The sequence below is a fragment of the Ambystoma mexicanum genome, chromosome 3q (genome assembly GCF_040938575.1).
Source record: "Ambystoma mexicanum isolate Mex_15411 chromosome 3q, UKY_AmexF1_1, whole genome shotgun sequence".
NCBI classification, from domain to species: Eukaryota; Metazoa; Chordata; class Amphibia; order Caudata; family Ambystomatidae; genus Ambystoma; species Ambystoma mexicanum.
The window spans coordinates 879871453-879898742 of record NC_090926.1 but is presented as its reverse complement, the minus strand read 5'-3'; the positions used below and the strand labels follow the sequence as shown (position 1 = coordinate 879898742).

Below are 27290 nucleotides of genomic sequence, written 5' to 3'. Positions count from 1 at the left end.
TAACAGGTCTGTGAAGAGCCTCCTTTTAGTTCAGTGTCCTGTACCGATTCCGGGAGTAGTTTTAGTCTAATATTCATTCTCCGTGACCCGTTTTCCATTTCCTCCATCTGCATCTCAAGGTTCTGTGTTGCCACGTTTAGGCGTTCTATGGCCTCACTGTTTGCCGTGACCTCTGTCTACGTCCTTCAGGCCTCCTTCCAGCAAATCCGTCCTTTCCCCTTGCTGCCCCACCTCTTGCCTCATGTCCGTCAACGCTGAGTTGAGGTTGGAGCGCAGTAGCTGGAATGTCTCCTGAAACGTCTTGGCTAAGGTCGCCTGGAGGGTCTGCATTTCCCAATGGAGGTCCTATCTGGTCATTGGTCACTGAGGACTCTCCTGCCGTTGGGTCCTTACACTCGGCCACCCAAACCGTGTTGTTCTTTCCCATGTATCTGGTTTACAGGGCTGGCCACATAGTGGGGAGGGTGCCCACTGTTTCCCCCATCATGGGGGGTGCTTTTCAGGTGCTACCCTTGGCTTTTGATGACATTTAGGCCCCTGGGCCTTGCCCCTTCCTGCGTTTCCTTACTACTCAGGCTGTGGGCCCCAACAACTGTAGTGCTGGCCTGGGATATGAGGGTCTCCTCCCCTTCTGCTGAGTGAGCCCCTGCCCTCTGCCCCTTTTCTGGGCCTCCTCCTGTTCTTCTCCGTGGGGTCCTTGCCTTCTAGGTAATGCGCCCTGGCCCCGCCGTTCCTGGGGTCCTGCAGCATCACCACCGACCTGGGAATGCTGAGCTTCTCCCCTGGCTTCTGGTGCACCCGTGTTCTCTCCCCACAATTTCCCCCAGTGGTTGCGGGCCAGGCAGAGAGCTCGGGTGTGCTCCCCTGCTCCTTTTGACAGCTCTGTGTCTGTGTCCCAAGATCCGGGGGGGGGGGTGAACCCCTTGTCCACCCCGTCGGGCGGTGCCTCCTTTAATGGAATCCAGGCCTGACTCGATCCGGGGTACCAACGTGCTTCTCTGCTTATATCTCCTTCTCTGGGCCTCTACCCCGTGATGGGGATAAATGGGGGTTGGTCGGTCAGGTCCGGGTCTTCCACGTACCTGTGCGCGCCCACTGCCAGGCCCTGAGCGGCATATCTGACCAGTGAGCCCGGCACGGGGGGCCTATCCCCTCAGTCTCGCCACTTTATCGTCCTCCTCTGGGCATTTCCTCCTACGGGCAGTCTCTGCTCCCTCTGACCCGGGCCACTGTGCCTGGTACTTCACTGCTGCCCGCTCTCCCTAGGCTGCCCGGCGGGCTCCCCATCTCGTCTGCAGCTTCTCCTCCGGTACTCCGATGTCTTCCGGTATATAGGGGGTAGCCGGGGGTTTGCCGCTTCCCCTCTGGTCCGCCTGCGAATGCCGCGTCCTGCCCTCTGCTTCCTGGCCCCTCTGGCCCTCTTCACTTTGGCACCTCTCAGCTCGCTGGGCAAGTTCCAATGCGCCCCTTCCCAGCCTCGCGGAGCCTGTGCCCTCACATTCGCTGGGCTATCAGGGATGCCGGTCCTCTCCCGGGGTCTGCTCTTCTTCCCTGGCCTTCCGCTGCACTCAGGGTGCGTGGTGGTACCGCTGTGTGCTACGCCTGGGCTCGGGAGCTGCCATCGACACATATACCTGGTGTCGGTGGCCATCTTGAATCCCAGAACAGGGTGTTTAACGCTACTCTATAACTGGCTGAAAAATTAGACTATAAAAACCTGTATGCAAATAAATGATGTTGGTTTTTTAACTATTTAAGAACATACTCAGAATCCCTTGTGTTGGTTGCAGTCACACCCTACAATCTAGGGTTAGTAAAAGGTTGCTTTTGAATTCCAGTGCAGCCCTTAACGCCACACCAAACAGCCATTGGAATTGAATTTGGGAGTCATTTTTGTGCATCTTAAAGAATAACAAATGCTGTTTGACAATGGTATCTGATCGAAGGAGTTAAACATTCAAAACACATGTGGTGGCAGGGAGGAGCCCTGAGGGAACCCACAAGTAACCACAGTCTTACCTAGGACAATATCACACAACCTCATCCTTTGTGATAGAGAAAAAAGGAATTATTTTTTGTTAATAATACAGATGTGAATGAAGTTGCCCATGGTAGAGGTGTGAGCCGTGAATAGTGAATGAAGTCATCCAGTACTGTAGGGCAGGTGAACTGCAAATGGCGTGAGCGCTGTAAAGTCTAGCAGTGGATGGGAAGCTAGTGAGTGATGGATTGATGTAGTAACGTGTGCTGGCAGAATGAGCTCAGACCGGGAGAGGAGAAGGAGGTGGGCACTGGAATGGTGTAGTTGCTTTGCTTATGGGAGACCGGCAAACAATAGATGCACATCAGCCATGGGGAGAGCAATGTCGGGTAAGCATAAAAGCAGGCACAGATGCTTGGAAGGAGACTGGAATAATGTGTTTGAAAGCATTAACAGTACCTGGGAGGGGTACAGCAGTGAATGTGGTTAAGCGATAGTGTGAGATAGGCAAATTAGATGGCACACAAAGTCGAAACAAATCTAAATCTGATGACTATTTGAAAATGTCTTACCTGAAACTCTTGATCCAGTTTCTTCTCTATCCAGTCAGTAACATGAACAAATGTTACCAATCTCTCACCAAGTTTTGGCCTGGCTTTTAGTTCGAGATGTGGTGGTTTTCGGAAACCATACCTTTTGGGAATAAAAACAACACCAAATCAATAAAGAAAACGAGGAAAAGATAATTTTGCAATCATTCCTTTAAGCCCATTCAAATGTTTATTTTTAACAACCAAAGATACCCTGGTTGATGAAAGAACTTCAAGTTGAAATAGGTTGGTTAGACAAGTGTAAAGCATTTAGGGACGCAATTATAGTCTAATAGCTAAAATAAAATGGAGATGTGTAGTTCATCAATGCAAAAGGAACCTGGATATGGTGAAGTATTTTCAGCTCTGCTTATTTGCATGTGGCAATATGGTTAAAGATTATTCGCAGTTCTTGAGATGTAACAAACTCCAGCATTCGAGGGCTTGAGTAAATCCTCCCTTTCAATTATTACATTATACTTTTTCAGTCTAGTTTTGGGCCTTATTATGAATGGTGTGTTAACGATAAAAGTTTTTGGTGCTCTGCAATATTATGGGTTTTGCAACCCATATGTATTGAACATCGACTGCATGTAAGCAGAGGCATTACCTCCACTTACAATGGCAGTATTTCCCCATGTGGTATTACTGCATGAGTATAATGGGGAATAACCTCTACTTTAAAATAACCCTAAATACTGCTGCAAATTATACTGCCCATAGGTAGAAACAGAAATTCACTTTGGCGGTATTACCAAAGGTAGTACTGTTCCCAGCAAAGAAGTCCTTTGTCTTAAAGTGGATACAATTAGATCAGAGTTTTCTAGTGCATTCTTGGATTTGGAAACAGGTGGCCACTCTACATTAAACGTCAGATTCTACTACGGTACAGGCTGCACTACTGTGACATTAAAGAGTTATGACTGCAGAAAGTCTCACAATTGATTACTAACTGCAATGCAGCAGGAATCCCCTGCGACTCTTAACCAGTGTGTTTAAGTAAACTAGTTAAAGTAGCAACCTCTGTGCCATTATTCATCGCTCTTTTTAGGCATATTGTTTTCTCAGCATCCGAGAAGGACCCTAGTTTTAACTCTAATAAAACAGAAAAACAATCTGAACTTAGCAGATCCGGCCAATAGCCCAACTCCCTTTTCCAAACAAACTTTTTAAAGCAGGCATCACCAAATAGTTTCAGCTTTTCGCAAAATCTTGCAATTGACTTGATCATTTTGAAGCAGGCTTCGGACGGGTCATGAAATGGAGGAAGTGGTATTCTCTATGGTGGATAGCATCATTGGGATCAGGGTGGCTACAGCTAGTGCTGGGATGTTTATCCTAATGGATTTGTAAGATGCATTACACCTCATCAACCGCACAATTGTCCTGGGTTACTTCTACTGTATTTGAGCTATAGACCATGCCTTGGTATGGTTCCATTTTAGAGGACAGAGCACAGGTAGTGGCCCTACTACCGTTTGACTCCACTTTCTGCTCAATAGCATCTGGAGTTCAACTGGGATCAGTCATCTCACCACAGCTGGCCTTTAACCTACAACTGTGTCCTCTGGCTAGTATCCTCCTCAATCCAAGTATGTTATACTAAATCTATGCTAACACCACCAATGGTCAGTTACATCTGGAGGGGGATCTGGGTGCTGTGGCGACGGGACTTCAATATTGTCTGGGGATAATCAGTATATGGATGATGTAAAACGGATTAAAATGTAACGCTGGGGTGGATGGCTGAACGAACACATAAGAAATAGGTATTTCAGAAACAAAAAAATAGGTATTTCAATTAAACATCTCTATTTCAAAAGTAAAGAAGGGTTTAAAAGTAAAAACGAGTCAGCATGTTAGTGAGACCACAATGGCTCATTGGCCCTTCATAGCTTTCCTTCGAGGATGTATGACATACATTACTCACTGTAATGGTATTTCCGATAATTATATCTGCTTAGATTCACATGCTGTGTATATACCCAGAAATCTAGTGGTAATTGCGCAATATTGCATCTTTATTTCAAAGATCGAAAAGGGACATCGACCTTGACATGACTAACACAATCCCTAACATGAAGTGTAGTGTACCCAAAATCCTTCATGTGTTGATGTCCCACCGGCTGTTTTTGTTCTGCCGTGAGGGAGGGTTACAAAAGCATGAGTTAGTACAGAAGATAGTGTAAGATGTCTATGTTTCTTCTACTCCAAGAGGGGAGTAAGGGTGGGTGCATGTGAATCTAAGCAGATGCAATCATCAGAAAAACGATTATGGTGAGTAATGTATGTCTTCTGATGCCTGTGAATCTGCTGAGAATCACATGCTGTACATAGACTAGCGAGCGCTACCAGGAGATGGTGGTGAGATGCGTGAAAGAACAGTAGCAAAGAGATGTCTTAGCACCGCTTGTCCCACCTGTGAGTCAGACTTAAAGTGTGTGTCTACGCAATAACGTTCGAGTCAAAATGTGAACAGAACTCCAGGTAGCTGTTTTGCAAATAGTCCAGAGGAACATTTGCAATGAATGCCATGGCAGCCTCTGTGCCCAGAGTAGAGTGAGCTCTAGGTGTAAAGGGTAAGTCTCTCTTGGCCAGAAAGTAACACAGTGAGATGCATTTAACAATGCATTTGAAAATAGCTGATTTAGAGATAGGATCTCCTTCTCTACCAGCAGCCACAGACTCAAAGAATTGGCTAGTTTTTCTTAGAGGTTTAGTCTTTTCAAGGTATTATATGATGGTTCTCCTAACATCTAGTGTATGGATGCTTCTTTAAGCTAAGCTAGTGGGGTTCTAAAAGAAAGTAGGAAGTTTGATTGACTAGTTGACATGGAACTTCAAAATGAATTGAGGCGTAAAACCACCTCATCTTTGTGAATAGTCATAAAAGGGTCTTGAACTGAGAGAGCCTGCAGTTCACTAACTCTCCTTATAGAGGTAATGGCCATTAGGAAGGCAGTTCTATAGGTGAGGGCCTTAAGGCTAGCTTTGTGCATTGGTTCAAAAGGAGATCCTAGCAATCTTGTGAGAACAACATTCAAGTCCCATCCGGGAGTTGGGTGGGAAACAGAAGGGTGACGTCTTTTTATTCCTTCCATGAAAGCTTTGATTACAGGGATTTTCCACCATGAAACCTTTCTCTGAGATGTGGTATACGCAGAGAGGGCAACGAGGTGCACTTTTAGAAAACAAGTCCCGAGTCTAATAGGTGTGTTAAATAAAGGACAATATCTTTAGGAGAACAGTTAATAGGGTTAACGTTGTTAGAATTGAACCAAATAACAAAACGTTTCCACTTACTGGAGTAACAGTGTCTGCTGTTAGGTTTAAGTGCCTCCTTAGTATTTCCATGCATCTTTGAGGTAATTGGAGGAGCCCAAACTCTATGACTTCAGGAGCCAAGCTGCTAAGTTTAGCGTTTGGGGGCACGGGTGCAGCGTCTTCCTTAGTTCTGGTGACAGCATTTTGTATGGGCAGGGCAGTTTCCTGGGTGGGGAGACTGACATCCTCATGAGATGGGATAACCGTGGCTGTGGACCACATGGGTGCCACCAGGGTCATTGTGACTTGTTCCTGGTGCATCTTGTTTACTATTCTGTTGAGAAGGGAAATCGGGGGGGAAAAGCATAGGCAAATTTCCCGGACCATGTTATCCAGGGTACCTGGAAGCGTAGTCTAGGCATTGGGCGTTCTCCCGAGTCGCGGACAGGTCGATGTCTGGAAAACCCCATTCTGCAAAGACGTTGAGTAGAATGTGTTCTTGCAAATGCCACTCATGCTCTATGGTAGATGAGTCTCTGCTGAGCATGTCTGCTATAAGATTGTGTTCCCCTGGAATATCTTGTGATAGTAGGAACATGTGTTCGAGTGCCCAATGTCAAATGTTCTGTGACAGTTGGGCTAGCCCTGGAGAGTTAGTGCCCCCCTATGTGTTCAGATAGAACATGGCCCCAGTGCTGTCTGTGAGGACAAGAACTGTCTTCCCATGTAGGTGTGCTAGGAATGCTTTCCGAGCTTTGAATACTGCGAATAGTTCCAACAGGTTGATATGATTGGATGCTACTGATGAGGATCACATCCCATGCACTGTCTGTAGAAGGAGACAAGTTCCGTACCCCAACAGAGATGCGTCCGTAGTGAGAGTGGCCTCTTCTGCTGGGGTGGTAAAGGGTTTTCTTAAAGAAGGTTTTCCTTTGACCACCACTGCAGAGGCTGAACGAGGGCTGTAGAGACAGCCACTAGATTGTCCCACTGGCCGCTGGTCTGACAGCATTGGCTCGAGAGCCACTCCTGCATGGTGCTTATGCGCAGACGAGTGTGTGTAAACGCAGGAAGCCATCATGCCTAGCAGCCGCATGGTTTTGCGCACGGTTACCCGCCGACCGGCTACATAGTGAGGGATCTGGAACAACATGTTTTGAACCCTCTCATGCAAGGGGAAGACAAGGCCATCGTCTATCCATATTAGGGCCCCCAGAAACTAGTTGACTTGGCAGAGGACCAGACTTGATTTCTTCTTGTTGATAGAGAACCCCAGATTGAAAAGGAGATCTTCTGTCCTCAGGGTATCCATACGAGTCTCCATTATGAGCCAGTCATTGAGTTGGGATTCATGGGGATGGATTACCTGCGCAGGTGAGCCGCCACTACCGCTAGTATCTTTTTAAACACCCTTGGGGCTGAGGTAATGCCGAAAAGGATGCAATTTCTGTGCACTGGCAACATTGAAATATGAAAGTATGTATCTTTCATGTCCAATGTGGCCATGTAAGCACCCCGTTGCAACAGTGTGAATACTTCCTGAAGAGTTGTCATCCTCAATGTTTGAGGTTTGACATATTTGTTTGCAGGACACAGATTTGTAACAGTGCGCATTGGTTAGATCCTTTTTGGGTACAAGGAAGTAAACTAAATAAATACCCTGGTTTACCTGGTGATGAGGGATGACTTATATGGCTCCCTTTTCTAGAAGGACCTCGACCCCTTCCAACAGGATTTGCAGATGCTCTGATGACAGTCGTCTGCTTCTGGGTGGATGGTAGCAGGGAGGCTAGAGGAATTTGAACCAGTAACCGTGGGCGACTGTCTTTAGTACCCACTGATCTCAAGTGATCCCCTCCCATGCGTGGGTAAAAGATGTTAGACGTCCCCCGACCGGGGAAACATGGGAGGGGACCCGTACTGCTGAGTCATTTAGTGGTTGAGGCTGGGGAGCCTCTGCCTTTCCCTTGTCGAAATCCCCACTGCTGTGGGGACTGAAAACCACCAGAGGTACCCTGACCGGAAGACCAATGGGTTCCTCCTGAACCACACTGTCCTTGTAGGGAGTGGGAGAAAGATTGCCCGTGAAAGGGCCGGCATGTATTACAAACTCCTCGCTGGACAAAGGCTTTGGCCAAGATCGGATTGAGTGATTTTAAGGGCTTGTGCTCCTTTTTGGCAGTTTCCAACGCCTCATCGACCGCCTTACCGAAAAGGGTGGCATCCTCCACCGGTTTATTGATGAGGGAAGCCTGGGTCTCTCACTTGAGTCCGAAGTTCTTCATCAAGACATGCATTTTAGAAGAGTCCCTTGTGCCAGGACGCCTCACACTTTCTCAGCAGAGTGTAGGCTTATTTTGGGGATATTTTGTGTGACCTGCTGTCCTTCTGCAACCACGATTAGATGTTCAGTGTGGGTAGGTTCCGGGACTCTCTGGAGGCCCTCTTGAACGAGTCCCCATTGAACGTCACTGTATCCCGCTAGGAGCGTGGTGTCATTGGCAATCCAGGTACAGAAGGCGGCAGAGGTGGTGACACGTTTGCCGAGTGCATACCATTTTTTATAATCCTTGTCTGGAGGAGACTCCGACTAGAATAATGGCACTCCTCCCCTCTTCTGTGTTGTGACGACTAGGGAATATGGGGCAGTGTTGCGCCTGATATACAGAGGGTCTGATGGCGCTGGGCTGAACATCTTCTCCATTCAAGGGTTGACCGCACAAGTGAACGGGGGGTCAAAAAAGAAGGAGCCAGGGGTTTCTTGCCCGAGTTCGGGAGGGGAATAGCCTGGCTGACCGGTACCTTTTCTTCTTCCCCGAGTTCGGGAGGGGAATAGCCTGGCTGACCGGTACCTTTTCTTTAAGGATGTCCTCGACAAAGGCTGAGTCAGGGACAGCTTCTTGGGTGGTGATTTTAAAATGATCAGCCGCCTTCTTAAGAAGGTTGTTAAAAAACATCTGATCGTCAATGGGCGACGTGTTCCATGGTTGAGCAACCGGAGGAGCGTCTAAAACATTTTTCACAGGGTCAGGGTCACGGGGAGGCATAGAATGCCATGTGCCCTAATAATCAGCAGGGTCCCAGTATGGGTCTGGAGAGGCATGGTCCTTAGCAGTATGGCTAAGGTCAGGGACATAGTGGATGTCCTGATCAGCGTCATCCTAGTCATCCAGAAATACATCCACCTGGAGATCTTGAGGACGGTGTTCTTCCAAGGATATAAACTGTGTACCTGGTGAAAGGAGTTTCTGGCACTTCTGAGGGACAGAACAGGAATCAACAGACCTATGGCGTTTTAGAATATCATCAAACTGGCCTGTAAAATTAATAAACTCAGCCATCTTGTCCATACATGCCTCAAATATATCTCTAGTCCACACAGAGGAGGCCGAATCATTAGGAGGAGGAAAGGGCTGGGCAGCTGGAGCTGGGTCCTACTGCAGGGCCCTGGAAAGAGGAGAGGCCGGAGAATAGCCCTCGGGAAAGAGGGAAGCCTGTTTGTGGTCAGAGCTGTGTACACAGGCTTTAGAAAGTTTCTCCCGAAGCTTTGGAAGTGTTTGACGAATTGATCATTGATGGCTACTGCATCGAGGGTTCAGGATTTAGCATGGGCACCCACTGAAACAGAAGACTTATCGTTGTGCGTAGACCCGTGGGCGTCAATGGCTTTCTCAGCAGATCTGACAAGAAAGGCGTAAGGGCTGTGTGCTTAGGTGAAGGTGTTGCATGTGTGTCGTTGTCGCTGGGGTGTTGTAATCTCCCCATCACACTGACGGTGGCATGTTTGTCGGGTCAGACACGCAGGTTTCACTGATAGGTCAACAGCCTTTGAATCAGAGCCGTGGCTGCCGACAGACTCCTCGTCTGAGGTGCCGGTGGGAGAATGACTGTCGACCTATATGGTGTAGGCCGCCCGCTGCTTCATGTGCCTGTCAAGGTTTTGAGCCGAAAAAGTTTACAGGTCTTGCAACGCCGCTCGTCGTGGTCACGAGGGAGACACTGATTGCACTGCCGATGGGTAGCTTTCGAGGGAAATTTGCAGTTGCAAACGGGCAGAATTTAAAAGGTGTCCGCTCCATAACAGCGGGATACGACAGCCACACCAAAGGAAAGAATAGAGGAGGGGCAAAGAAGAGGCATTCTCGAGAGACAGTTGGTAATAACAGGGGCCCACTATCCCTACTGTGCAGATATCAGTCAACGGTAGAAGGACCATCGGTGAGGCAGGAAATCATTGAGGAAGGAAACTCTGCTCTTCTCCTTCTGTTGGACCTCTCCTCTGCATTTGACTTGGTCAATAATGCTCTTTTGGCAGAGAGACTTCAGAAAATTGGTTTCTGCTCCCCAGAAGCAGTCCTATGGCTTAAATCATTTCTTGGCCCTAGGAGTGCATGCGTTGCTAAAGGATCCTTTAAGTCTATGAAAGTTCCCGTCAGATGCAGTGTCCCTCAGGGATCATGCCTGTCCCCCTTGCTCTTTAATATATATATATTAAATGCCTATGTGACCTGTTAAAACCTTTGGGTATTAAGTTTGCAAACTATGCTGATGACACCCAGATAGTTATCAGAATATCTGGGGTCTATAACGATGACCTTGCTGCCATAAATAAGATTTATGAGGCAATCCAGAAGTGGATGGCTCTTAACTCCCTTGCCCTTAATTGAGTTGCTAGTCATCAGCACACCTCATAGGATAAAAAAACTGGACCAATGTATAAGGCCTTTATAATAGGCGGGAATAGCATCCCTGGATCTGATCATGTGAAGACTCTGGGTGTGTTCTTTGATGCCCATTTAACATTTCAGATACATGGTTCCTACCTTAAATCGTCATGTAGCTTATTTGCTTACCTTTTGTGGCAAATACGTCTCTATCTGTCAGAAGCTAACAAAGCGTCTATTGCAGCAGCAATAGTTAATACTAAACTAGACTACTGCAATAGCCTCCTAATAGGTACCTCTAAAGGGAACATCAGAAGTCTTCAAACAATACAAAATGGAGCCGTTCGAGCGGTTTGTGGACTGAGCCGTCAATCCCACATTTCTGATCATCGAAATAAATTACACTGCCTCTCTATTCAGCAAAGGCTGAAATTTAAAGAGCTTGTCATAGTCTTCAAATGTCTTTCAGACAAAGCCCCAGAATACCTGAAATCAAGGATCAAAACAGACATCCCTAAGCGCATATTGCAATCCAATAGTCAGATGCTACTTGTTCAACCACGCACCTTCCTGAAGAAACTAGGTGAAGCAAGTTTCGATGTTTGGGCCCCAAAAAACTGGAACATGCTTCCATTATATCTGAAACAATTACCAACACTACAACAGTTTAGAAAATGCCATAAGACATTCCTCTTTGATGCCTAAAGTCACTCACTGGCACCGGTTAACCTCAGCCACTCTCCTAAGGATTCTGCTAGTTGCTGCCCTAAGCGACTTTCTTCTATCCCCCTCTGAGCCTATTTGTTATGCATGTTGTTTGTCTTTGTGAGGGCCCAGAGGCCTTTGGGTGCTATATAAAAACCTTTTTAGTTAGTTAGTTTGTTGAAACTGCCACCGAGAAGATAAGCGCGAACCGCTTAATATGGATCAAGCAATATTAACTCTTACAAGTTCTGCATTTGTACGATCGACTAGATAGGTGGAAAAACCCAATCTCGTGGGACCGCGACGCGTGTAGGGTTTTGAGTACACTACACGTCACGTTAGGGACAGTGTTACAGTCACACCCATATCGACATCCCTTTTTTGATCTTGCAAAAAGATGCAATGCTCCACGATGACCACTAAATGTAGGACTATAGGCACAGCATGCGATTCTAGGCAGATTCACAAGCATCAGAAATTGGATTCATCATTTTCTCTAGTTTAAGTCAGCCTTCTGAGGTTGTTTAGAGTGGATATGAGGCTCCAGCATTTTTAGCGGCTCGGTCAGCCCCCTCTGGATGTAATTTAGGTATGATAATCAGTCTCTAGGGGATCTTAATAAGCCACAGGAAGATAGAAAAGCAAGAACAAGAGGAACAAGAAAACCAAATAACATGAAAAATGAACATGATGAATAAGGACAGAGATATACTGAAGTCCAGTCAAATGAATACTGCTAAATAAAAAAAAAGCCACCTTACCCCCATACACTACGTCACCAAATCCTGGATGGGAGGCAGAGTTAAAAAAAATTGTAGATATAACGCAGGTAATCGGAGGAGGAAAGCGAGCTGGAGCAAGTTGGCATGAAGCTCAGTCCACAATCCGCAATAGCTATGCCCTTCGGTTAAATCAGAACATCTCAAAATAACTGTTCCTATATGACAGATGGGCCCCGAAATACCTGCAATGAAGTACTAGACTCCCGATCCCCACTGCTAATTCCTGACCTTGCCAAGCACTGGCCAGCAAACGTAATTCTTTACTTGTGTCTCTACATGACAGGGTGCACAGTTCAAGCTTGGAGTGGACAGGAATGGAGATTGTCATGAGGTAAGTACAACAGAGCACTTGGGACTCTGGTTCAAATTATCACTGTTTATTGCACACGGGGAGGGGGCAGTTGATAAAGGACTATCAGATTAGCTGTTAACCAAATCACGGAAATCTGGAAAACATTTCCAGCATACGTGGCTTGAAAACCTTTCTATCTACTATGTTTTTGTATGATGGGTCCTTAGCGTTGATGACCGATTAAAGCTATTTCCATGTTTGCTGCACCTATATGGCTTTTCTCCGATATTTATTCTCGGATGAACCATTGAAGTTGAAAAACTAGCAATGTTCTTTTCACAAATGCTGCAGAAGTATATTTTTCTTCTGTGCGTATTTGGCAATGGGTCCTTAGGGCTGGTGACTGTGCCCAGCTATTACCACATTCAGTTCAAGTGTATGCTTTTTCTCATGTGTGTACTCATAGATGGGTCCTTAAATCCAATGGCTGGCTACAGCTCTTATAGTCTTATTGAGTCTGTATCGAGTGTGATCTCTCTCTTTCCTGGGTAGACTTGCCACTGCTTTCTCTAGGCCCTCTGCATGCTAGCTCAGTCAGGACATTTGCCTCTCCCCTCTTCTCATCCTCCTCCATCTCCCTCCTTGTTTCTGGCTTCTCTGGCCTACTATCCCTTCAGACCAGCAGCAAGGGGCACATGTTCATGGACACGAAAGAAAGAGTTCTCGCTTTGTGCCGGTCTTGCTGTAACAGAGTGCACGTCACATTAATCAGGACTCTTCACTTCCCCTTTCCATTCCTCTTTGGTCACTGAGCTATTTATAGCATTCCAAGTTTCATAACTCTTCGTAGGTTACTGGCATCCTGAACCACCCCGCCAGTGCTCTGGGTATGTTGTCACTGGGATATATGGAGACGGAAAGGGATGTTGTAAAACATTTTTAAAACAACAACAAAAACATTTTGTATTTTTGTTCACCTTTAGCAGCAGCACAAAGCTCCATGCTTATCATTTAACAGTGTGAAGTTGGACAAACAGCACCACAGATTGCTTTGTGGTCTCCACCTCTCTTCAGGTAAGGGCACATATTTTCCCATGGATACGACCGCAGCAATGATGCACAAATTGTATTTAAGTGTTTGGTAGAAAAGGGGAAGGAGTGATCCATTACACCCTTCAGAATAGAGAGTACTGTGTGATCACAAACTGAATCATTGATAGTCTTTCCTGTGGTCGCCGGCATTAGGCAACTTCAATGAATCACCAATCTGGAACCTGGATGAACAACTGTCATGAAGGCCCAGATTAAGGCTGTTTTCCACTGCTGGGTTTTCTAGCTAGGGCACTGCAAATGATAAATTAGATATGTTTCCTTCTCCGATTAAGTCCAGCTGGTTAGCTCCTTTGTGGTGGCCAGACTCGACTACTGTAATGTGATTTACGTTGAGTTGCCAAAGTCCTTGGCTTTTTATTTCCTGCCGATACAAACATTTTAGCCGGAATTCTTCTAAAAATGGATAGAATGATCATGCTTCTCTGGCACTTTGCCAATATAATGGGATTTACATATCCCATAGTGCAGTCTTTAAGACCATATGTGTAGTGCACAGAACAGTTTATAATGCTGGTTTGCAGTTGCTTTCTGCTTAGTCTATACAATACATTCATTCAAATATGGTACAGCCATGAGAGAAACTTTGCAGCTTAGAGATAACAGGTCAGAGGAGACAAAATTAAAAAACACTCACACAACGGTTTGACTTAAGTCCACACTCGTGCGCCTCCCTCCTTTTATTAACTTCACATAATGACAAGTCCAGAATAATCACAAGTGCGTTTATGTGAGTAATACAACCTAGATAACAGTGGAGCACCGTCACCCGACAAGTCACTCCATGACATAAAACACCATGATCAGCAACTCAATGTCTGTCCCCTTGGATGTGCGTGGATAGGCGGCCTAGCGGGCGTGTTGGCGAAGGCACACCCAGTCATACTTTGTTCTATTGTAGAATAGCTGAGATTTAGGAAATATCAAAAGACTTCTGTTTTTGCTTAGGCGTCACTTTTTTTAGTAGTTTGTATTCACATTCATGCATCCTTTAGCACCAACTTGCCTTTCGGAGGAACTGGTTTGTGCTTTGCTAGCACATAATACCATACCATGTTCTCATTTACCTTATTTTGAACAGTGTAAGCCTCTCACCATAGTGACTCTTGCATTCCTAGTATGCATCACTCCCACTTCACTACAATGTTTTATTCACCCTGCACAGAAGGAGTCAAAATTATTCTTAATGGAAAGGTGAAATTGAATTGTATAGCTGGCATATGTGCATCCATGCCCTAAAACCATTTGTTTCCCCTGCCTGTTCTCTACCCCCATACCCCATGGGTACAGATACATAAAGAAAAGGAGGCTTTAGGGTGTGACAACGTCCACTGCCAACATGTGGGGACCCAAGTGTAGTGACCAAAGGGCACAGGTACCTCCCCAAGCTAGAGGATGATAGGCCTGCGGTGGTATGAGGATCTCGTGGTCACCTTCACTGCACCCACACTGCAAGGCAGGGAAAGTTCGCAAGTGGCCTGATCGATCAATCTCCCACTCTGGAAGGACGACAGCCTTAGAAGTACAAGTTACTTACCAACTGGCAACGTTTTTTCGACTGGATGTTTCTCCAACATATTCCTCATCTTTGATATGCTCATCCAGCTTCGGCTGCATCGGAAAAAAAAAAATCTCCAGAGGGTGCCGTACGTCGCCTCTGTCGAGTCGATGTCCCTCGAAGGCCTCTGTCGAGGTTGACGTCATTGGGTGTACAAGCAGCACGTGTGGCGCCCGTTGGCCTCAGTTCTGTTTTTCCCTCCTGTTTGTGTTGGTTGTTAGTGTAGGCAGACGGTAGGCAGCCCTGCGAGAGCTAAAGTAGTAACATAAGAAATTCTACAGAGGGGTAGGATGGGAGGGCGATGAGGAATACGGTGGAGGAACATCCAGTCGAAAGAACGTTACCAGTTGGTAAGTAACTTGTTCTTCGAATGGATTGTGTCCTCCACCCTATTCCCCATCTTAGATAGACTCCCAAAGCAGTATAAGGAATTTGGTGGAGGTAGTATAATCTTGAGATTGATGGTATCTTACAACGCTGAATATAGTACCGCCTTACCAAAGGCGACTTCCTGAGAGTTGGAAGCGTCTAAACTATAATACTTTGTGAGAATATGCATTGAAGACCAAGTTGCTGCATCACAAATTGATTTAATAGGGACACCCCTTTGAAGGGCTGTCGAAGAGGCTATACCCCTGGTCGAGTGGGCTCTCAAGCCTTCTGGCGGGTCCTTACCAGCCAACCTGTAGCATTCTGAAATGCAAAGTACAATCCATCTTGACAAGGTCTGCTTTGAAACCGCTTGACCCAATTTCCTACTGGTATACCTAATAAAGAGTTGGTCATCAACTCTGAGCTTGGAAAGCCTAAAAATATAAAAGCTTAAATCCCTTCTAGGGTCCAGCCTGTGGAGTCTTTCCTCCTCGTTACCGGGATGCGGCGCAGGATAGAACGCCGGCAGAATGATTTTCTGATTCAAATGGAAATCAGACACGACTTTAGGTAAGAGGGAGGTTTTCAACCTCAACACAACCCTATCCTTGTGGAACACAGTATAGAGTGGCCTGGAAGATAGTGCCTGCAACTCGCTCACTCTACATGCAGATGTTAATGCGACCAATAAAATGGTCTTGAATGTTAGCAACCTCAATGGGCATATGTGCAAAGGTTCAAATGGGGCACATATCAAAAACTTTAGAACCAGATTAAATTCCCTAACTGGAACTTGAAAAGAAGAAGGTGGGAGCACATTAGTGAGTCCTTTTAGGAATTGAATCACCAAGGGAATTTTAAAGTAGGAACAGTGTTCTGAAGAGCGCTTGAAGATAGAAAGCGCTGCTAGGTAACCTTTTATGGTCCCAACATTGAGACCTTTGTGTTGATAAGAGGAAAGATACGTCCTCTGGTATTGAACATAGAGAAGGATCAACAGTCTTTTCCCTGCACCAGTCGCAAAACTTATTCCAACGGCACAGAGATTTTGTTGCTGGCCTTCTTGCTGAAAGCAACACCTCCATGACGTTATCCGGGAGGTCCCAATCCTTATATATCAGCCTTTCAGAAACAAAGCGTGAATGTTGAGAGTGTTGACATCTAGATGGAAAACCTGTCCCTTCCTTTGTGAGAGAAGATTCTCTCGCTGCTGGAGACGAATTGGAGGACAGATGGCCATGTCTAGAAGATCCGGGTACCACGATTTCCTGGCCCAAACCAGGGCAATTAGGATCATGCGGTTTCCGAACAGTCTCAACCTCCTGATGACTTGAGGAATGACATGGATCGGAGGGAACGCGTATAGTATAGGGAAATCCCAATCCACCACGAATGAGTCTCCTAGAGCTCCTCTCAGAGGAAATTCCCTCGAGTAATACCTTTGGCACTTCTGGTTCATCCCGGTCGCAAACAGGTCTACTTGAGGGGTTCCCAAAGGGCGAAAATCTCTTGAAGGACTTCCTGAGCTAGTTCCCACTCGTGGGACACTGCACTCTGCCTGCTCAGAACATCCGCTGTTGTGTTTTCCTCCCCGGCCAGGTGAACTGCCAATAAGGAGATTTCTTCTTGAATTGCATTGAGCTGCATTGTCGCTCTGCACAGTGGTAGTGACCCTACACCACCTCTTTTGTTGAGGTAATGCATGGCCACTGTGTTGTCCGTCATTATCAGGACATTCTTTCCCAGTACACAGGATTACCAAACTCCAGACCAAAAGTAACCTCCTCATCCTCAGATCCTTTCTGTTATTCAAAAATTGAATATAAAGATTTAAAGAATTCCTTTCTAGGGAAAGGAGTGAAAGATCTTTCAGGAGGAGTTGGTTTTGCGGAAGGTTTTGTTTTAGCAGCTTTTTCTTTTGCTGCAACATGCTCAGAGGATTGATATGGAACCTTAGTAATCTTTGGCGCCGATAGCTTTGGTGTCAACGTCGACAAAGGCGTTGATGAAAATGCCACCGAAGGTGGAAATGGCGTCGAAAGCGTCAAGGTTTCAATGACGACCTTCGAGGATTTCGCCTTAAGGGTGTACAGAGCTTTGGACGGCGTCGAAGACCTTGAGCACGTGTCCCGGCTCAAATGACTGTTCTTTATCAGAGACCTCGAGGGCTCACGATCGGATCTCCTTCCATCATCCGGGCTCGAGGGCGCACAAGTGTCGGTACGGGAACGCTCTCAGCCGGAAGGCGCGGACCGAGGCTTGGCATTCTCAAACACCTCCACCATTTACAAACAAAATGTTTCCCACTCTTTGGAAGAAGAATGTTTAGTGGGGCACCTAAATTTACTTGGGGATTCGTCTGACGACGATGAAAATGGTGAAAGGTGGCGTCATTTCTTCGATCTTTTTGTCGAAGACTAGTAGTGGGAGCCACTTCGGGATCTCGACCTTTCTTCCTTCCTTTCGCATCGAGGGAAATTAACTCTCGCCTCAACGGTCGAGGATCGGTCAGATTTAGATTTATGACCCACCTGCAATTTCCCCTTCCTCTCTCGCAGGGCTTTACCCGTCATCGCCCGACACTTCGAGCAGGCCTCTGTGTCGTGGTCTTCTCCCAGGCACGATTGATGCAGGTCTGTGATCGACATCTTAGAACTGCACTCCTTGCACTTATTGAAAACCGAACGAGTGGTAGTTGGGGTCGATGAAGAGGACATCTTCGATGATTTTTATGAAGAATGGAACAGCGTAGCAGAAAATAGCAACGAGGCGCGCTGAGTCTCCAAAGCAACACGTTCTGCGGAAAAACGGAACTGAGGCCAACGGGCGCCACGCGTGCTACTTGTACACCCGATGACGTCACCCTCGACGGAGGCCTTCGAGGGACATCGACTCAACGCCATCAATGCACAGCACCCTCTGCCGAGAATTTATTTTCCGATGCAGCCAAAGCTGGATGAGAATATCAAAGATGAGGAATACGTTGGAGGACACAATCCATTCGAAGGGTACTTTATAGGACCCAGGATCCAGAAAGATAGGGACAAGCTATTCACACAGCACTTGCTGGGGGACTTGTACAGACCACAGAAGCATACACTTGAGAAGCACAGACCAAATGGGAGAAGGGAATCAAACGCTCCCCAAAGCACAGCATTTCTGTTCCACTGAAACTGGGGACTCTATAGCCACTACCTCTGTATGTAAAGTGAGGAACACTGTTCCCATTGAACCTTCAGTGCCTGAACACTTGGGTCCCCTTGCATGGTTGCACAAATCTCTCCTAAATCTGCACAAGGAGAAGGACCTGAGCTACGCTGGAAAATCCAAAAGACAGTTGGCCAAGATCTCCACAACAGGCATGCATACTGGCAGTTAAGAGCAGATAGGGTAAGGGATAATACTATAAGCGCATGGCCAGAGTATGGTCACAAGAGAGAACCACTCAAGGGGAGAGTCTAGCCAATATCAGGTCCCACACCATGGCTGTAAACCAAACCCAGGGGTATAGTCTGATAAGCCATTCCCATCCAAGCTAACACAGGTGAATCCCCTTTCACCAGAGGCTGCAAGGCAGGAACACAGCACTATAAAATAGCACACCGCTTCAATCCGCAAGTGTGGGCATTTGGAGAGAGCAGAAGGAAGCTGTGAGCTGGAGACAGGAGAAAGAGAGAGGAACCAATTTAAAGCTGGGTGGAGGGTGCCCAAAGCCCACACGACTGTGGAAGAGACCCAGAAGGCTGGACTGTGCTGATACCTCAGGGATCAGCAGATGGGCAGAATCCCAGAAAAGGGCTGGAGCAGGAGCCCAAGAGCCTGAGTTGGGTGTTAGGGAAAGAGACCAAGGGTCTCGGAGGGGCTGCTTCGGAGGGAGACCTTAGTATAAATGAGGGGGTGTTCAGACTAGTAAAGAAGGTGCCCTGAGGAATGAAGACCTCAAGTGACAGTTGTATAGATGGTGGTTTTCAGACGAATGAAGAGAGGCGCAACCAGAGCGGGTGAGTAGGAAGATTGGGAGTCAGAGTTGTGCATGTGATGAAGGCAAGTAGGAGAGAGGACAGGTCACTAGGGATACTGGTTGGTATCCCAATAGGAGTAGCTTGCATAATAGGTGTTTGGCATTTTACGCTGCTTCATTCCCCTGGTCCGCACCCTAGAGTTTGGGAGTTACCCGATCTTGGTCCAACCGTCTACTTTACCGGACACAGGACCCCAGCAGGAAAAGGAAAACAGAGCGTGTAAGAATGGCAAGCAGAAGTAAAGACGGAAAGGGGTGACATCCCCATAACCAGGTGAAGACAAGTACACAGGTAATGGGAAGCTCAAAGACTTTGGCTTTGTCTATTTGGAAAGTCTTTGGAGGCTAGAGAATTTGTTTTACCATTGCATGAAGGGAACCAATTTGAACTTTTTGTTTCCAGCAATTTTAAGTTATTGCATAGCCTTGGGGGCGCTGTTGCGCACATCTAAGATGGCCGCCTAAGTGGAGAGCTCCGGCTCGTTCGAAATCCTTTCATCCTGTAAATCCTCCCAGTTCCAAGTTGTCTGACGAACAATTACAGAATATTACGGCGGAAGGTCTGGGGGAAATACCCTGGAAAAACAGAACTCGTAGACCCAGGGACAGCGGAGATATCCGTGGGTGAGACTGCTGCGTCTGAAGAGCTGCGACGTGACCGCCCATGGGCTCCACGTAACTTCCACGCGAGCCCGGAGCTCGCAACTGCGGGCCGGCCAGGTGGGGGAGGGGCAGCCCACCAACACATAGGCGCTGCCGGAGTGAGGCAACATTCCGCCTTTCTTCCACCTGCCTGGGCGACGATACGAACGCTGACCTTCCCACACCAGGCTCCGGGTGGAGAATCCTTTCGAGTACCAGAGGATACGCCGCGACGGCAGCACGTACCCTCTCAGAGGGGAACACCAGGGGCCCTGTAATACTTACAATCGGGGAGTGGCATGGCAGAGGGGCTGCCGCACCTTCCTATCCGCCGCATCTGGGTCCTCCTGAGATTGAGGGCGAACGTTGCAACATGGCTGGCGTAGCCCTGAAATAGTAGAAGCTTGCCACTACAGTGTTATTAAAGGTGAGGGGTACGCTGCAGGCGAACACACTGCCGGGTGCCGACGAACATTTTAAAACGGTACACCTTGGCCCCCAGTGTACGCGAGGATAAACATGACAACGTGGCCAGTGCTTCCCGGTGTTAAGGGTTGCTTGTCGCCGTGGCTTCAGGGAGGAGCAGGGTGCGCTGCGGGCCGGAGGACACAGTGTGTGCCCTCGGGCACACCCAATGCCCACTTGAGGGTGGGAAGAACTGTAGTACAGCACCCCCCGTGCAAGGGGAATACGCCTGAGGCTGGACTGGACCCGACCACCCATGTGGACTACGGCACGCCTTGAACAATTAGACCAGACAAACGCCGCTAAAACACCTTCCTTCACACCCATCGAACTCCTCTATTAGACGCCAGGAAGACAGGCATATAGGTGTCGGAAGCCCCGAGGAACAGTCGAGTAAAGGGACATAGCGGGCAGGCTGGCAACTGTGTGAGAGCAGAACTCCTGGACCCCAGGGAGAGTGGGGAGAAACGAGGCAACGGGCTGGTCGCCACAACATCTAAGGGTTGAAGGGAGTTGCACAGAAACCATATTGTCAGCGTACCCCTTGGCCACAAACGGTGTTCACACGAGAACTGTGGGAGTTTAATAATAGCACCTATGGGGGTAGGATTGTACGCCTGGGGCGAGACTGAACCCAGTCCCACACCTGCATTGCAGCGCGCCCCGGGCTTGGAGACGGGCGGAGGCTGCACCATCAGCCTCCATCATAACCGCTGTAATTCGACACTGGTCGCCAGGGCAGCAGTCATATATACGTGGGAGAGCACAGTCCACCCCAAAAGTGGTAACTTTGTCTAATGGGCCGCACTGAGAAGAAGGCTGCAGGGGGGAGAAAGACCGGCCCAATGGATTCCTTTGCCAGCTCCCAGCCACAGGCGGCATCAGGAGGGGCGGCGCAAACATCCGAAAACCGAGACACAGACCCTTTAGACCGCCTGGCAACAATTGTACAGAATGGTTTCCTGGCTGTCAACGTCAAGTTAGATGACATAGTGGCGACGATTGGATCCATGAAAGCACGAGTGGAAAAGGAAAGCGCACGCATTTTGGAAGCAGAAAACAGGATAAGCTCAAAATGAAGATGTGATTTTGCAGCATGGCCAAGATATAGCCCTGCTCCAGACCGAACTGCGCAAAACCCAGAGCAAGTGCGAGGATCTTGAATCTAGGTCCCGCAGAAATAACATTTGCATTGTCGGGGTCTCAGAGACGTTTGGCAAGGGCTCCATGGAAAGGCAGGTGGAGGATCTGCTGAAGTCTGTATTGGGTGCAGAATCCCTTTCAAACCACTTCCTTGTCGAACAAGCTCACAGCACGCTTGCACCACCTCCGAGGCCGGGCGCTCCAGCCTGCACCATCATTGCACGCCTTCTAAACTATAGAGATAGGGACACAATACTCCATCTGTCCAGAGAAAAAGGAACACTGCACTACGAAGAGAACAGAATACATATATATCCTGACTTCTCTGCGAACATACAAACGCAACGCAGATCCGATGAGATGGTCAAGAAACAACTACGGCTCCGTAATGTCCCCTATGCTCTAATTTTTCCGGTGAAAATGAGAATCCAGCACGGAGGGAGAGCCCACTTCTTTGTAAACCCTGCCGAGGCCATGGCATATGTGGAGGCCTCCATTCTGCTGCCCCCTAGAGACCGAATGAGGGATCAAAATGCGAGACCTAACCCTGGCGAGGACTGAAGAGATTCGGCGGAGGGATGAGACCACACCTTCCCTGCAGTGGCTCTATGTCTTCAAAAGTCAGCACAACTGAACTGGACCAAGATCCGTTGTTTACCGAGCCGTGGAGCCTCCTCCGTGGGTGACCAGATGGCAACATTAGCTGTCCCTCTGGAAAGGTCCACTAGCTCAGTAAAAAAAGCCCACTGGGCAAGTTTTGAGTGTTAATGGGCAGCATCGTCAAGTTTGGGGAGAAGAAGCGGGTGGGGGGCCAGGATACCAGGTAACAGTTAGCTATGTTGAGCTACCGGGGAAGTGGGGCGGGGGGGTCAGTTGCATTGTTTTTAAGTTTGGTTTGAAGGGTAAGTGGTCTTGCGGTTGCGAATGCTGCTCCCGCAATGCGAATACCGGAAATGGCTGATGATATGGCAGGTACTAATACACATGGAAGTGGCGGTACAGGGGGGCTGAGAATACCATTTCTGTCCTGGAATGTAAGGGGATTGAACAACCCAATGAAAGCCAGGAAGGTTGGCAATTATGTTTCCAGACATCGCCCTCAAATTGTGATGCTGCAAGAAACTCATGCAATGGGTGCAGTGAATGTAAAAATAATGCCCAAATGTTGGAAGACACGATATTATACGAATTATTCGTCCCAGTCCAGGGGGGTAATCACTCTCATACATCCCTCGCTGGGGTTCTGGGTAGCGGGACACAAGGTGGACTTGCAGGGCAGATATGTTTTGGTGTGGGGGGAAATAGCTGGGAAACAAGTTACATTAGTGAATACATATGGCCCTAACATCGATGACTCAGACTTCTACTTAAATATGTATGAAACCCTTAATAAACTTGACGCATCTTCCATAATATGGGGTGGGGACTTCAGCATGGCCTTAGACCCAACAATAGATACATCCAGTGCGAAAATGAGGACACCAACTGGAATGGCGTTGACACTGGGGCAACTTCTTCCACAAATGGCACTAATAGATGCATGGCGCACATTGATGTTAGAAGTTAAACCTACTACTCATCCGTCCACGACAGTGAGTCGTGGATAGACTATTTCTTTATATCACAGGGCCTATCAGAGACGCTGCACAGCTGCGAACACTTGCCCCGTACACTGTCTGACCACTCCCCTGTTATACTAGAGCTTTGGCTGAGCGATGTTCCCAGGCCAGCTAAGAGATGGAGAATGCCGGGTGGGATGCTTGGCGACCCAGGGGTAGTGGAATCCCTACGAGAGGAAATAACAGAATTCTTTACTAACAACATTGGGAAGGTGGCACGGGTCTCCACTGTTTGGGAAACCTTCAAGGTCTGGGCCAGGGGGGCACTTCTCTCGAAATCTACTGGCCTCCTGAGGGGAGTGAGGAAGGAGCTGGAAGAGGTAGAAAATGCCTTAAACAACCTTGAGGAAACCTATCGCCGCACACATGAAAGGACCGTCCTGGCTGAGATTCATAAACACATTCGTAACTTCAATGACCTGGCCGCCAGAGAAACACAATATATGGCAGCCCCTGCCAGAGCACGCAGGTATGGCGAGGGAAATAAGGCGGGTAGAACATTGGCCAATCTGATTAAGCAGGAGAGACAGCCACAGACAATTACTAGTATTCAAGAGGTGAAGACCAGCAAAGAGGGTATAAATGGGGAATTTGCCAAATTTTATCAAACACTGTATTCAAACAGGGATAGTAAAACGACTACTGAGATTAAGGCATACTTAACGTCGCTAGGACTCCCACAACTCCCACTCGAAAATAAAATGGCCCTAGATGAACCGATCACTGCGGAGGAAATAGGGGAGGCGATCATGGGGCTAGAGTCAGGCAAAGCACCGGGTTCCGACGGGCTAGGGGCTGAATTTTATAAGGAGTTCCGCACAGAACTAACTCCCGTACCACTGAAGAACTGGGAGGAAGCCCTAGAGGGAGGCATACTGCCCCCGACAATGAGGGAAGCCATCATAACTGTGTTACCTAAGCCCCGACGGCCACCTAGCGACATGTCATCATACAGGCCCTTATCGCTTATCAATGTTGATGACAAGATATTTGCTAAGGTGCTGGCTAACCGAATGGCACCCTTGGTCTCTACATTGGTCCACCCTGATCAGAATGGGTTTATTCTCCTGCGATCCACTGCATTGAACCTCCGTAGACTATTTGGTATAATGGCCCAGATTGACCCCGGGAGGAGTGCAGTTGCCGTTACCCTGGACGCCGAAAAGGCGTTCGACTCTGTGTCCTGGGTATATTAGTGTGTTGGAAACATTTGGGGTGGGACCTGCTTTCATTGGATATGTGCGGCTGCTCTATTCCGCTCCAGGAACCAGATTATGCACCAACAGAACCATCTCCGAGCTGTTCCAGTTAGATAGAGGCACAAGACAGGGATGCCCCTTCTCGCCCATCTTGTTCGCCTTAACCATTGAGCTGATGGCAGCTGCTGTTCAGCTACGACATGGGGGCAGGGGAATAAATATGAAAGGCTCAACCCAACTAATTTCGCTTTATGCGGATGATACGCTTCTATACATCCGCGAACCAGAGAAAAACATAGCGCCCATTATGACAGATATACACGAGTTTGCGGACTATTCGAGGTGTGTCATCAATTTAGCTAAATCGGAAATGTTTACGCTCACGCCTTCCACTAAATGCCCTGCGACTATGTGCAGCCTTAAATGGTCGGAACATCATATCAGATACCTTGGGGTGTTAGTGTCTAGAACCAGGCAAACCCTTTACGCCAGGCTTGTCCAACCTTTTTGAATGTGGGGCCGAAGCATTAACTTTTTGTCACCCAGTGGGCCGGCGAGCCAAAAGTCAACAACCTCACCGAAAGCAGTATATCAAAAAGCGATATTGTGTGACCTTTGACACAATAGCATCACAGGCAGTGATAGCCATGAAGACCCAAAGATAGCTTTTGGTGTCATGGGCAGTGATCAAAGGTTAGTTGCTTGTGATTTCTTTCAGTGTCTATGTGTTAATATTTTTCTGAAATAGTGGGGGCGACCAAGCGTAGCTACAAGGTTCTAGGGAGGGTTAGGGGGGAATTCTTTTTCAAATATGGGGTTGAAATGGTGCATTTTACAGCAGAAAAGGTGACCAAAAAGCCATAGGTTTACAATCAGTTCTAAAGGAGAACATAAAAATTCCATGTCACCAACAGCAGAACAGAACATTTTACAACACAACACATTTTAATGATCAATGTGTCCACAGTGTAAGACAGCACTGTCACTGATGTAACACATTGTCATGCTGGTTGTACCCAAAATATGCCCCTGTAGCAACATGTCTAGGCTGGCTGTTCCCAATTTAGGCCAGCATTGTCCTGCATGATTGATGCTGCCTGAGCATGTGCAGTGTGCCCAATACATATGGCAGCTTATCTCTGTAATACACATTACTTCTGTGGTGATGAAAGAAGCATAATTCAATTCAACAGATAAAATGTGGAAAAGCGATCACCCAAAGGTGAACCTAATTGAAGAAACGCAATGTGCGCACAATCTTAAAGTATGCAACCTAGCAGGCCTAGTGCACACTTTACCTTTTCTTTCACCAATAAATCAGGGGGAGAGCGCGAACGCAGTCCCCCACTACCAGAAATAATGCAGTCATGTATCCCGCATTTGGGAACATAGCAGGGGTCAGCAAATCCGATGTGCAATGGGTAAGCCTCACCCTGGGAGATCTGCCCTCGAGATCAGATTCTCCCCTGCCAGCTAAGTATGAGTTGCATGCAAGAGGGCAGGGGTTGGGTCAGTTCTGGGAAGCCCTGCTAAGCGAGGGTGAGAAGGCAGGCCCTGACCCAGCCCCAACCCCCCACCCCCCTGGGAGCTCTAGGTATCTGCAGAGCTGCCTGTCCCGCGTGTCGGGGGAAGCTCCAACATGCAGAGCCCAGCAGAAGAGCAGATTGTAGCGAAGTTCCTTTCTCCCATCAGGCCCTGCTCGGCCCAAGATTTGTATAAATAGCAGGATGGCTCGAGCAGGCCAGTTGCAGTCTGCCCACTGGCCTGTCGGCCCCACATGGGCCCATGGCCCTCCTGAGCGGAGCTGCTCAGCGCTGGCCCCATTGACACCATCATAATCATCCTGGACCTCGACGCTCCACCACCCCTGAATCTCAGAGTTCTGCTCAATGATAATGCTGAAGCTTTGACATCTTTGCCGTAACGATATGCTGTGTTGTGTCAGCCGAGCCTGCACAGCGCCAAAGGCAAGTATTCCCTTGTCCGGGCTCAGAGGTCACTGAGTCTTCCAGTGCCATCCACTTGGCACGGCCTACTGTTCCCAGCGTTTTCTACCCACAAATCAGCACCACTGCCAAACAGAACTGCATCATTCGGGCCCATCGTTGCTGCTCTCTGACTTGACCCCAGCCCAGCGCAAAGGCACACATGCTTCTGGTCTGATGCTGAAAAGCCTGGCTCTGCTGAGATCCGAAAGACAATAACTAAGGTATTTTGGGAACATGTACTATTGTTTTTTGTGTTGCAACTGTATCAGCTCACACCTCTCCTGAAGGGTATAGGCTGCCCTCAGACTGCGCTACTAAAAGAATGAAAATAAGTTATACCTGTTGGGCTTGCCTGTTCACTTTTATGATTGGGATCACTGATGCATGGGTATTAAGCGCGTTATAAAAACCTATCATATCAGATCATATCATAGATCACAGATCAAGATCATAAGCAACTTCCAGAAACCTTGGCAGGTGGTCCACTGAGGCCCATTTGCAGGTTGCAGTGTGTTATTGGGGCACTACTAGGGTAACATATTGTGCTGTACATGTGGTATTCGCCATGCTTTGATACCCCACTGGCCACATCTATAATGTCCAATGTACTTGGTATAATGCATGGACATTTTCATCAATCCGCACTGTGCTTAGAGGTAAACGTAACTGAGCTCCCGCTGTTGTTCTTCGTCTCGAGACGAGGAAAAAAAGCACTGCAAAGGTTAAGTTTCTCAGCTGATAAAGGTTCATCTTCGGTGACATTCGCAATTCAAAAGAACGATTTTTGGGGCAGACAGGCTTTGTCGCCGCAACCCCTGCTAAACATATGTCCAGAGATGACAAACCTTGAAAGTAACTCCACATAATGGCCCTCTGAGCAGCGGCCCACGGCTAA

At 47.8% G+C, this 27290-nt stretch overlaps 1 protein-coding gene and 1 non-coding gene across 3 annotated transcripts in view; both read right to left on the bottom strand.

Moving 5' to 3' along the window:
• The window catches only part of TEX2 (testis expressed 2), a 1181730-nt gene that overhangs the window by 98026 nt on the left and 1056414 nt on the right, over positions 1 to 27290 (bottom strand). For both annotated transcript variants that reach the window (XM_069654999.1, XM_069655000.1), the window contains exon 11: positions 2554 to 2674. In XM_069654999.1, coding sequence (XP_069511100.1) covers positions 2554 to 2674 — 121 coding nt within the window. The remainder of the gene's footprint in view (positions 1 to 2553; positions 2675 to 27290) is intronic.
• LOC138448152 (U1 spliceosomal RNA) lies at positions 25727 to 25888 on the bottom strand. Its single transcript, XR_011260005.1, has one exon. It is a non-coding gene; the product is annotated as a U1 spliceosomal RNA (small nuclear RNA).